The 12,645-nt window shown below is 41.7% G+C and overlaps 1 protein-coding gene across 1 annotated transcript; it reads left to right on the top strand.

Moving 5' to 3' along the window:
* Positions 1 to 323: 323 nt before the first annotated feature.
* On the top strand, positions 324 to 1,442 carry LOC103370728 (protein enabled homolog). The gene has a single exon (XM_008299865.1). The coding sequence runs from the start codon at positions 324 to 326 to the stop codon at positions 942 to 944; it is 621 nt and encodes a 206-aa protein (XP_008298087.1). The 3' UTR covers positions 945 to 1,442.
* Positions 1,443 to 12,645: the final 11,203 nt, after the last annotated feature.

Raw genomic sequence — 12,645 nt, 5'->3', positions numbered from 1 at the left:
AAACAAGTGTGCAGAAGGAGTGCTTGGTTTCTATTTTCATCTGTATACAAGTTCAAATATTTCTCTATAGTCTCTCTTCTGGTTTCCTCACAATGATGACAAAACTCCAAGAATTCGTCATTCCTGGCTCCTGCTTGTTCTAGAAATAGTTCTGTTGTGAACTCTGGGCAGAGCCAGGCTTGCAGTTTTTTCCATTCTTGCAGTCTTTATTCCGAGCTAAGCTGGATCTATCTTCATATTTAATGTGCAGTATCAATATTTATTCTCATCTAACTCTCAGAAGGCAGGCAAACAAGCCGTTGAATAATATGAATTCAGCACGAATGTTTCAAATTATACTCATACACGTAATTCTTTCTTCTGCAGGTAGTTTGTCAGATAATTCCAAGGCGGCGACCTCTGACCCCCCAGCTCTCATCCACACGGCGACCTCTAAACCCGCCGCTGCTCGCTCTGAATCAGCCGCAGTGGAACCCAGCAGCACTGGCAGGACTCAAAGCCTTCCAGAAACCGGCTGCAGCCCAATACTGGATGTACGAAACCTAGCGGCTGTGGACTCCCCACCTCCTCTAACACCTCCTCCGCCTCCTCTTTCAACCGGAGACACCTCGGACCTTCCGCTCCCGTCGCCTCCAGTCCTCCCTCCACCTCTGCCGCCGTCCAAACCGTCCTCCGTCTCCGGTCCTCCTTCTCCCCCGACGCCGCCCCCCGCTGAGAGCCCCCTGCGTCCCACCACCCTCAACCTGAAGACGCTCCCGAGGCCCTCCGTCAGGGAGAACGGCGGCCCTCCGCCCGGAGTTGACGAGGACGAGGAGGAGAGGAAGATGCTGGAGGAGGATCTGAAGAAATGCATCGAGGACTTCAAAAAGATCCGCTTGCCCAGAGTGTTTCCAGATCGCAAGAGGCACTGGCAAAGTGACTTGCTCAAGAAGTACAATGCGTAGAGAGCTTCGCCGCTTTCACTGTGGCACCACGGTGAACAAACTTGACAAGGATTTTTGAAACAATGATGAGAGCGCACTGTGAGCAGTGGACTCGGGCTTTATTCTCATATTGTTCTGATTCAAGCTGTGTGAAGAGTGTCAGTGAGTTTACTTCAACCTCTGATGTAGCAGCTTTTGCATGTCAACTGAAATGGATTGTTTGATTAGGCGTAGTGCTCGGGCTGAGCTAGTCTAGCCGTCACACAAACACCTTAAAACACAGATGTCTTTTCCCATCATAGAACACAGCTTCCCTATAGAGGTTATTAGTCACACTTCTTTGTTCCACAACTTTGGAACATGGAAGGAAAAAAAAAAAAATGTGTTCTTCTCGCTCAGTCAAAGGACAATATATGTAATGTCATTAATTAGAGATTTCTGTCCTTCTCTCTGTACCATGTCTGCTGATCAAGCAACTGGAAAATGTAAGCAAAGTGTGAATTTTTAGGCGTTTGACCGTAATGATGCAAAAATAAAAGAAAGAAGTGAAATCTCTGGCGCTAATCATCTAAACTATCTCACCTCATCAATATTAACCACACGACTTCAAAGCCTTTCCACTCCTCTCTGCCTCCGATTCGGAAGCTCTGGCAGTTTGGCTCGTTTTGTGATTACAATATCTTCAAGCGTGCAATGGAAAGAATTCAGAAAGAGAATCCAGTGTCCCAGGAAGTGGAGTGGGTAATTACAGGCGGCCAGAATGTGGAATAATAATGACAATAATGACTACATGAACCAATGCGCGGTGCCGTTTGTTTCTCTGTCTGCGCTGCATAAAATGTTCCATCCAGCTTCTCTAATGAATTACCAGGTGTAGCTCGTTCCAGCTTTCATTATAGGACAAATGTGATAAATCATGATAAAATTAAATGATTTGAGCTATTTGTCTTTTCAGTCACCTTGTGAACTAATTCTCAGCATCATAGTGTTCATTCATTTGAAGAAAAATGTACATTTTGCTTGCTTGCTTTCAAACTAAGCGGAGTTAGCGAACTAACTTAGCTTAGCTTAACTGGAAACAGGGCTAGTCTGGAAATGTGAAAGCATCACAACAAAGGCTCAGAATCATTGCATATGAGTCACAATCAAGAGTGCAAAAATGTGACCCATCTGCATGAAATCAATCGCATTGAGCCTTGGACTATTATGCGTAAACAAAAGCGGCATGTCGCTACCACATGACACAAATCACAGGACAGGATTGGCTGGAAATGACACATTGCTTGCGTCGCCTGCGCACAAGTGATTTCCGCGGCTTCTTTCTGGTGTTACTGCTCATGCACGCTGATGGTATATGACAGCAATATGGAATGTAAATATTATTACGCTCTGTAATATTACATGTTACCTACATGTAGAAAACAACTAAATGGACCAGTCTAAGTAATAAAGCCAAAATCAATATTTTATCGTGTGCTAACGTAATTCAGGCCTTATCTCAGATATAGCCCAAGGCGCAGTGCAACTGATTTCACGCAGATGGGTCACAGATTGGCATCAATGTGCAATTTCACATTGTTCGCATATTTATTGAAAGAAACAACTTTTTGACACTGCCTACAAATGTTGTCACATTGTTTAAAGAATTCATGAACATTCTCCCAAATGTGAAAATCAAGTTTTAGATCTTTCTTAGCTTTTCGATACAGTGTTTTTCTATGTGTTAGACGACATAACATGAGAGAAATAAGTGGCCAATGTCATGTCTGAGCATTTAAAATTGCTTCTATGTTACATCTTTTCATTGGGTAGTTTTAAAGGGTTGGCGAGCTGGTGTGCTCGAGCTGCGGCGAGTGGAGAGGGGTGGGTGTAGATAGAAGCAGGAAGTTATAAATCCACACATATTAAATAAAGTAGTGGTGTAGAGATGCATCTTGGGCATTTTAAGGCAGGAATACATTATTTTCATTGAATACGTGTTTAAATATGTAACTTTGATACACAGAGATTAGATGTTAGGGGTTTCAGTGACTGAAGAGGAACCAATAAAAAATGTCTTTACAACATACTTAATGTGCTGAAAACGCATCAAGTGACAAGAGCAGTACGATCCACTATCCTAAGATAATTACCAGAAGTGGGACACAACCTTAGTATAGTTACTCAAGTACAATTTTACTATTTTCACGCTATGCCACTGTATACTTTACTCTACTACATGCTTGAGGCCAATATTGTACTTCTTCCTCCACGACACGCGTCTGGCAGCTGTAGCTACTTGTCAGATTAACATTTTTCATACCCTTTTTGTCGATTGAAAAACCCCGCATCTGAAACTGTGTTCAATCTGAATGTGAATATTTGTGATTAATTGCAGGATTAAGTGTTCCGCTGTGGGTTGAGAACAGTCTCCTACTCCTTAAGCTAAATAAACTATTTAATAACCCTCATGGATTAGCTGTAAATATGCATTGTCACAAAGCAGAAAACAGGGCTGTTTTTCCTGAGCTCATTAAAAGTTTTAGAGGTTCTCACATGGACAGCATTGCTACAAACATGGTGAGCTCACAGAAGAAGATGCATTGCTGTAGATTAAGCTTTCCAACAAGTGTAAACATTTAAAGCAGTAAAATAAACACAATGCACAAATACAGCTGGGAAATTAATGCAAAAAACATCCTATATACTAATAATAGGAATGTTTTATTGCACAAAGTGTACGAATACTTTTACTTTAGTGAGGTCTTGAATGCAGCACTGCAACGGAGTATTTTGGCAATGAAGGATCTTAACACGTCTACCACAAAATGATCAAATGACAAATTTATCGTGCTGTAACATTGTGGAACGCGTTGAGAACGTTTCACAAATTCTGTAATATGTTCCCTTAGTGACATCTTCAGAACACTGCAGCCAGAATGTTCCACCTTTGTTCATGTACTGCAGTACAGGAACATCTTATAAAGAGCGTTCTGTCATCTGAGGGTCAGTAACATCTTAAAATGTTTTTTGAATGTTGCATTGAGAACATTCTTTGTTTTCATCTTGAAAACATCTTCTGGAAGCACATTTTTTAATGTGTTCCTTCAACAAAAAGGCAAAATGTTCCACTTTAAATATACCACATAGAATGTTCTGTATAATAAAACAATCTGTCATCTGAAGCCTTGATAACATCTGGAAAACATTTTTGGAGTGTTGCTTTAAAAACATCCTCCGTTTGTTATTGTGGAACATTGTGAGAATGTTTTATAGAGGAGCGTTCTTTAACGTGTTGCCTCCACAACATCCACAAAACATCTTTTAGAACATTGCAGCCAAAATGCTCCATCTTCGTCGATATATCCTTGATAACATCTGGAAAACATTTTTTGAATGTTGGTTTAAGAATGTTCCTCGTTTGTCATCATGGAACATGATCTGTTTTGCTGACAATTCAAACATCATATTAACTTTATAGGAACATTACTGAAAAAGAAAACTTTCTCAGAACATTATTTAAACATTTGATTTAAATATTTCTTTTTAAAAAATGATTAAAACTTGTAAGTAATGCTATCAAATGTTACGGGAATGTTCCCTGTCAGCTGGGGTGATACATCTGACAAAGGAAAACAGCTTACCAAAGCTCAAAAACCTGCCACCACTTCAGAAGCTCACTGGGAACATGTTGCAGTGTGAAAGTGTGAAACTATCACAGCACATAATTGTTTGTTGGCAAACAGCAGGCAGGTGTAGTTTTGTACCATGTGACTTCTTCAAAAACCTCCTTGTAATTTTTACATTTTGCTTTGTGTGAGCATTAAACAAAGGCGATACAGCCCCTTTAAGTGAGCCTTAAAGGGGCTTGTAAGTGTATATTTCAAGTATAGAGAAAGCCAGGCTTGATGTTCCCTCTTGCTTCGAGTCTTTTTGCAAAGCTCTGTTAACTCAACTGCTTTTCTGGCTCCTGGCAACTTAACATGCGCACACGACAGTGGAACTGATCGTCTCATCTAATTGGCAAGAGATTGTTCCTCAAGAATATGCTCCACAGAAACAAAGGGATTTACAAGTAGTTGCTTTATAGTGCGTCTACATAGATTTCCAACCAGCCACAAATTATATTACTGTGTATTCCGTCAAAACCAGAAACGCAACTATTTTCCAACGAAAAGGAACGATTTCACAGAAGCTCTTGGCAAGTAACCTAAAAAAAAAATGGGATCTGTTTATTAAAAACATCCATCTCAGCTCAGCTCTGCAGACTTCCGGTCCTCACTGTGAGGCTGCAGAGTTCACACAACCTCCAACTGTGAGCAAAACCATGAGAAATCTGACCGTATACGCTCCCAGTGCACAACCTTAGCAAGTCAGCTAAAAAGACACCAGATGCAAAACAACTTTTGAGCTGCTATGCGTAGCCTGTTTCTCCTCATTCTGCTCGGGTGAGTCACCCTCCCACATTTCCATCCCCTGTGCAAAGGTAATAAATCGAGCAGCAGCCTGTCAGGCCGCTCACAGACCAAATCTGGTGTCAATGCTGCATTAAATTAAAATCCTTAAATAAGCTGACCCTCAGAATAGTTTAGGAGACTTATTAGGAGCGATAATGAAGTGCTACATTTCAAACAGTTACCCTGACACTACTGAAAATACTCAGTGACATGTTCATTAATGATACGTTTTGTGTGAAGGAGCCGTGTGACTTTGGATGTTGGGCCTTGAAAACATTGTTACCTCCCTTATTCTTAAAAGTTACTTGCCACACTGCCTCTTTCCTAATTACTTTTCTGCAATTTCAACAAATTACACAAAGTGCTTTTTGAATTTTTTGGACCGCTTTGATAATTTTGTCTCCGCCAGCTTCTTGTTTCCACTACAAATAATCACTGATGCAAGAGACCATCAAATTGATGTTTTGTTGTGACTTACAAAAAACACCCACTGATTCTGGTGAGCAGCAAATATAACACAGAGTCCCCACTATATTCACAATAGAGTGGAGTGAATGCGGCTTTGAGGATGTTTTGATGTGTCATTTTATTTTTCATTTTTGATCATTTTGTTTTCCCCCGTGTGCCTCATTTGACCAGAGTGGAATCAAAGAACAACCTGTTGCTTTTTCCCTAATGAGCCCGGTGGCCATCTGCAACATCTCCTAATGATGTTGTCTTATCCTAGAGCTCCCGTCGGCGCTGTGCCTCCAGCCCGACGCTGTTCAGCTCTTAGTTGACCTGAGTTGATATTGAGGTCAAGGCATTAATCCTCAAGTGTTGGCTGAGAAGAAAGTTAAACATCGTTAAACGTCAGACAAACAGAATTTTATCGGGCACGGTGGTAACCGCTGAGGAGCAATAGCGATATCCTCTTGCTCCGAGTAGAGGATTAGCAACAGATTAGGGTTCGTCACAGACAGTCTGTAAACAGCGAGCGACTCCTCTTACCAGCTACGATTTATGCCACGCAGTCGCTCTCAACTACATTTCACACCGACATCAACACTCAGGCCTTTTCCAATTGGCTGCAGATTGCTGAGAAATCCATAGCAAAGACTCTGCTTTGAAACTCATTAGAGAGTGTTGCCTCATCAGCTTCTTTTTCTCGCATTTCTCATCTTTCAGCTCTGGCTCGGACAGCGACAGCATGCTGGCCTGGCTCCCGGGCTCACAGGAGTGTCATCAGAGCCCGCGTGAGTCAGGATGCATGCAGAGGATTGAAACAAGGAGTCTTTCAGATTTAAAATTCCTATTTACTGTCGCAGAAGCTGCACAGTCTGCTGTGTTTGAGTCCTGACAGACGAAACAGCCGTCCAAAGCCAAACTCCCTGATTTGCATTTTGTCCTCTGCATACGAGACTGTTCGGATTTTTTTTTACACTTCTCGATTCTCTTTAACCTTTGTCTTTTTTTCTTTTCTTTTTCGGTATGTACCCCCCTGAAGCTGCCCCTTTGACTTATTATGGATGCACTATGAGGATTTGATCTCTGAAGGCTCAGCCCTTCAACAAAGGGAATACTTATCCTTTGAGATGAAGAGGTAAATCAGTCTAGTGGGACCAGGACTGACAGAAAAACATTCTTTGACAGAATATTTCAACATCAGAGATCAAACCCGGGAATTGTAGCTGTGGTGATTATCACTGGACAGAGGTATAATATGAGGCCTGTCTTTTAAAGTCACTTCCTAAAATTTTCACTGGATTGGCAGCCGGTGCACAGAGGACGAAAAAAAACAGCGTTGGATTCGAGGCCAAGACTTTGAATCTTTTTCCAATGGCCCTCCATTAAAACTGCATCTGATTAAATTCATGCATTCCCTTTTTGATATAACATAATGAGTACTCTAAATGGAGAGACTCATCAGGTTTTCTGAGAGAATGGGGAGGACTGTCAATGACACTCCTCCTTTGTTTTCAGGTGATGTCCTATTGACAACAGCAGCCTGAAGCCAGAACAGAGCGTGAGAGCAAACCTGCTGCAAACATCCGGGACGTGACACGGTCTTGCATCCTCTTTCCTCAAATGTGTCCGTTTTTTTTTTTTTTTTTTGCTGACACACAGGGCGGCTTGCATTTGCATGAAAGAGCACCTTGCAGATTTATTTCAAATGGCCAGCAATACATTAGCATCTCATTTCTTCGGGGCTTGAGTTATCTTCAGTGCAGTCAGCTCTCCTGACAATTAAAGCACAGCTGAAAGTGATCCTTTTAAAATACAGTTCTGCAGTGAGGGTAGCGGGATATTTCGGCAGTCAGGAAGAGTTTCACACTTAAAGATAAACTTTTTTTTTTTTTTTGTGCGAGCAGTACATACATAAAATGTGGCTTTAGGGGAGGTAAAAGAAGGGAGGACTAATTATTAAAATGGGAGCATAGAGCTGGCAGTCACGTGCAGGTTCATACTGGTTAAAAAATGTTTAATCCTGCAGTTTTCTCATTATCATTGGTCTGCGGTGACCCTAATCAACTGCTTTGTCGCAATTATTCTAAGAGGCAACCCCCCACTATGGGCACTCAAATCATTTTACAATAACCCAGAACACTTTATTTGGCTTAGTTAGATTCACACACCTGACAAAGCGACCACTCAGATGCCCTGAATGATTTCAATTAGTGCATGCTTCCTAAAGGTCATGCATATTTGTTTTTTAAAAATATGTCACAGCTAAGAGTGGCTTGTGAGTTGTTTGGCTGCCATCAACTAGACCCTATTTTCCATCGCATTGAAGTGATTATACATCCTTCCAGACGTTAACCTGATTATGCAAACACATATTATTCTGATTAGTCTTTTAACCAACTATTACCTTAATCCTGCATTCTATGAGTTATGCATGTGCAAATGCAAATGTGTAAAAGTGTGTATGTGCACACGCATGGGAGAGAAAAAATGGAAATCCAGTCCATATATTAGTCGCTTCCTGTGTTGCTTTAGGAAACACGTGCTTGCACATAAACGTTGTTTAAACAAATGTATGTCATTTAATGGAGAACGGAGCTGGGCTCCCCGGAGGGCGTCCACACAATCAGCAGGAGACACATGCTGCAGAGGGAGGCGGTGAAGAGGAGAGGAGGGCCAGAGAGAATGTGTCAGACTCTGTTCACAGCTTTTCCATTTCCATCATTAAAACCTGGAGCCTAATCCTGCAGCTACTTTAATCTCTTAATTCTGTACCCTCTTTTTCTCAGCATACAGGGCACTCCTGTTCTATTCTGTCTCTCTCCCTCGCTGATTTAAAATCATGTATTTCCATAGAGTCGCTGTGAAAGCTTTCACAGCCTCTCTGCCACACGAACACAGACACACTTCCAGTCTTTCAGTATGGTCACTTGGCTTGCTTTTATATCCTTTGCATGAACGTGTCTCTGTGTTGTAGGTGTGTGTGGAGGGGACCCCTGAACATGGTTATTGGTATGTAGGAGGATCTAAGGCAGCATCACCAGATGTGCTGTGTGAAGCCAACATGTGGAGATGAGCAGAGGCATGAACTAACTGGAAACATTAGATGACTTGATTGCTGAGCTTCACATAAAAGAGAGAATTTTGTGGGACGCGGCGGCAGATGGCCTGATAGTCCGATCCGCGAGCCAAGTGCTTGGCCCGCTACTTTTCTCGGTGGAAAATATGACATGGCTTGTCTGAATTTGAGGCACGTTGCCTTGTTGCTGTTTTGCAGAGACATGCTGCACGATCGGAACTGCCTCCCTCGTCCTGCGTGAGCGTCATTATTTACCAAATATAGAAACAAATATCAAACAGGTTAAGCCTCCTGCAGCAGCCTAATGTATTTACGAGTTGTAATAATGGCAAAAAAACACACATTAGAGATGTAAAAGCCTGCGCAGCATCATTTGAATTGATTAAGATTCAGCCACGTCATTCCGACAACCGTCCCAAGATGCTCTGGTGCTCATTAATGCCTTTCTTGGTTCAAGTCACTGCGCTGTGTTCCATATTATTCTCTCCCTTTTGCAGACAGTTGACAGTAGTTTTTATGCATAGCAATGAGTGCCCTGCTGACATGCTACCCTGCAGGCCATCTGCTGTCAACACGGAGAGGAGTGAGGCCGAGAATGAGCTTAATCTGCAGCAGCAGTGCCGCCTGGTTTGTCCTGTCCCCTCGCTGGTCCCGTTTCTCTGCTACAGGAAGGTAATTCAGGGGAAACATGGTGGAAAATATGAACCGTAGGCATATCAGAGCCCTGTGTGTGAGTAAATGAGGCAAAGCTCCCGGCTACTGGAGCTTGTTTTGATGTTTAGGAGGTGAATATGAAGCAGTATTAAAAATATACGTCTGACGGAGGCACGTCACACTGATGTTGTTGTAAACAGCAGGCGTTCTGCTGATGATGATGATGTAGAAAGGATCTTGTGGAAAACCCCCCCCCCTCTCCAAAGCAACATATTCCAGCGCTTGTCACATTGTATTTTCTGTAAAACAACGGCATTATGTTGGCTTTGCCACTTTAAAACTAATTGAGGTTAAAACACTTACGCTGCACACTATTTACTGGCAAGAGAAAATGCTCTTGACATCCAGTGAGAACCCAGCCTTTTAAATGCCAATTAGCCCTTAATCCTATTTGACATGACTTCACCTTTAATGATATTTTTAAGACCGTTAAACCTCACCTGCGAGTCCCCTATTAGCTGCGGTCTTAACTGTCATTCACCGGCAACACAAACAATCCTGTTTCATGAGGGAATAATGAACAGATCTTCTTTAAAGCAGAGTCACTTGCCTGCTTTGTACGTTTGAAAAAAACATACATAAAGAAAAGGAAGGGTTTTGGGGTTGGAATCTAATGAGTTTGTCTCGCTGAAGTTTTCAGCCTCGAACCGACTTCACATGACACGTGTTTTCCTCTGATCTCCTCCAGTAGCATCCATCTGTACCCAACATCAAACACTGTGCTGTCACCTCATGTTGCATTTCACACAAATCCATAATCATTGTTTGCTTCATTAACTATTCATTCTTACATTTTGTGAGGTTAAAAAACACAAAAAAGAAACTGTGAATTATGGAACCACTCTATAGCTCCATTGTTCCTGTTAAACAGGGAACATTAAGTCTACCCAACAGCAAAAGTCATGCATTTTTTATGCGGCCTTGGACTGTTCGCCCCGAAAATCTTGAATGCACAACAACTGTAAAAGCAAAAGAGAAAACATTGCCAATAGTTCCAATGGATACTGATCTTATTGTCAAAAGAAAATCTCCAGTGTGTCGCTCTGACATTATGAAAACTATATTAAAAGAATTCCCGTCAAAATGCCAAAGACTTTCAAGCTCAATGACTTGCTCTACAGGGACTGTTGTTGCTGTCTCGTCATGTCTTTATTTAATTTTTTAGTCCTCCCAACCTGAGGCGATGATTTGAATTGTTGAGTCTCTTTTGTTATGATTATTAATTGAATCATTATTTTGCCAAGAAGGTCTACAGGAACCAAATGTGCTTTTTGACTTATTTAGCGCAGCATGCAAAAAAAAATGAAAAAATGATTAGACTCTTTAGGGAACGGAGAAAAGAGATGAAATAAAAACTCAGACTTGCAAATGTTCAACATCCAGGGACGCGAGCAGCAGACAGACCGCATTAAACAACAGTACTATTAACAACAAAAGCTTGGCAGTCTTTGGAAACTGGGCTGCTAGAGCTGCAAAGCTGCAATGTTCCTGGCAGAGGAGGAGTCGTGGTGCACTGGGAAGGGATGGTAGTTTTCTTTGGCCCTACACTCCCGCTGTGTCAGCCTGAGTCACTGCGCTCTTCTGGCATCGCGTACTGCTGAGGAGGCTCCTCAACACATCGAGGCTGTACATCATCTTCACGCCCTGTGCGTTGTGTTTGTGTACTGCGTGTTGTGTGTGTGTGCGTGTCTTGTCTGCAAGTCTCCCACGAGGCCTCACAAACTCTTGAGCAACAAACAAACACTGCGGCAACAACAGAGCTCGCCCAAGTTCCCTGCTGTTCCCAAAAATACCAGGAACATTGTTGGCTTCCTTTCTCTGTGCGTACAAACACGCCGCATGTTTTCTGACTGTCCAGACTTAACTTTCTCTGCAATAAATTACCGTAAAAACGCAGCCAGTTTCTAGCAGGAGAGGGCTGCTTTTCCAAAATACTGATTTTATGACTGTAAAATCTGATGCTGTTGGCTCTGGACTGTTAACAGAAGGTTGCTGTAAATACTGACAGTGTGAACTGAAGAAAAAAAACTGGCACAAACAAAATGACAAAAATGAGATAAAACCAGACACAAAATGTCACAAATGAAAAATTGGGCACAAGCAAGACATAAAGACTACAAGAAGACAAAACTCTAACACGGAGAGACAAACAAAGTGTCACGAACAAGACACAAGAAAAATGGCATGAAACGGCACAAACAAGGCACAAAACGACAAAAATGAGACACAGAACAAGACAAAATTATACAAACAAGACATAAATCAACAAAAAATAAATGAAACCTGACACAAAATGTCACAAACAAACACTTTGTCACAAACAAGACAAAAAAAAAGACTCGAACAAAATGTCACAAACCCGACACATAAGAAAAAAGAAATACAAGAACAAAAACAAAACTTAAAACAACCAAAAATGTGATTCAAAACAATACGAGACACAAAATGACAAAAATGAAACACAAAACAGCACAAAACCACACACTTAATGTTGATATAATATTGGAAAGTCTAGTTACAGTGTGAAAACAGTCAACCTGAAATTCTAATGTAGAGTACAGTAATCCATGATACGGTTATTAACTGTTTCAAAAAATTTTGAAATTTGAATTTAATGGTGTAAAATTACAGTAAAATCCTGACAACTGTAATTTTACTGCTTCAAAATGATTTTAGATATCTTTAAAACGTAATTTTCCAATTAATTTAGATTTGATAGAAGAAGGGCTCTGCTTGGTGGAGCAGTTGGTAGCACTGTTGCCTCGCAGCAAGGAGGTCGCCGGTTCGCATCCCAATGGGGGCACTGGGATCTTTGTGCGTGGAGTTTGCATGTTCTCCCTGTGCAGCGTGAGTTCTATTTGGCTTCCTCCCACAAGTCCAAAAACATCCATCCATCCATTATCTATACACCGCTTAATCCTCTGTGGGGTCGTTGGGGGCGGGAGTCTATCCCAGCTGACTTAGGATGAAGGTAGGGGACACCCTGGACAGGTCACTCGTCTATCACAGGGCTACACTTAGAGACAGACAACCAAGCACGCTCACATTC

The sequence above is a fragment of the Stegastes partitus genome, unplaced genomic scaffold (genome assembly GCF_000690725.1).
Source record: "Stegastes partitus isolate 25-593 unplaced genomic scaffold, Stegastes_partitus-1.0.2 Scaffold1473, whole genome shotgun sequence".
Lineage (NCBI taxonomy): Eukaryota > Metazoa > Chordata > Actinopteri > Pomacentridae > Stegastes > Stegastes partitus.
The sequence above is the reverse complement of the archived record's forward strand: the minus strand, read 5'-3'. Positions and strand labels throughout refer to the sequence as shown.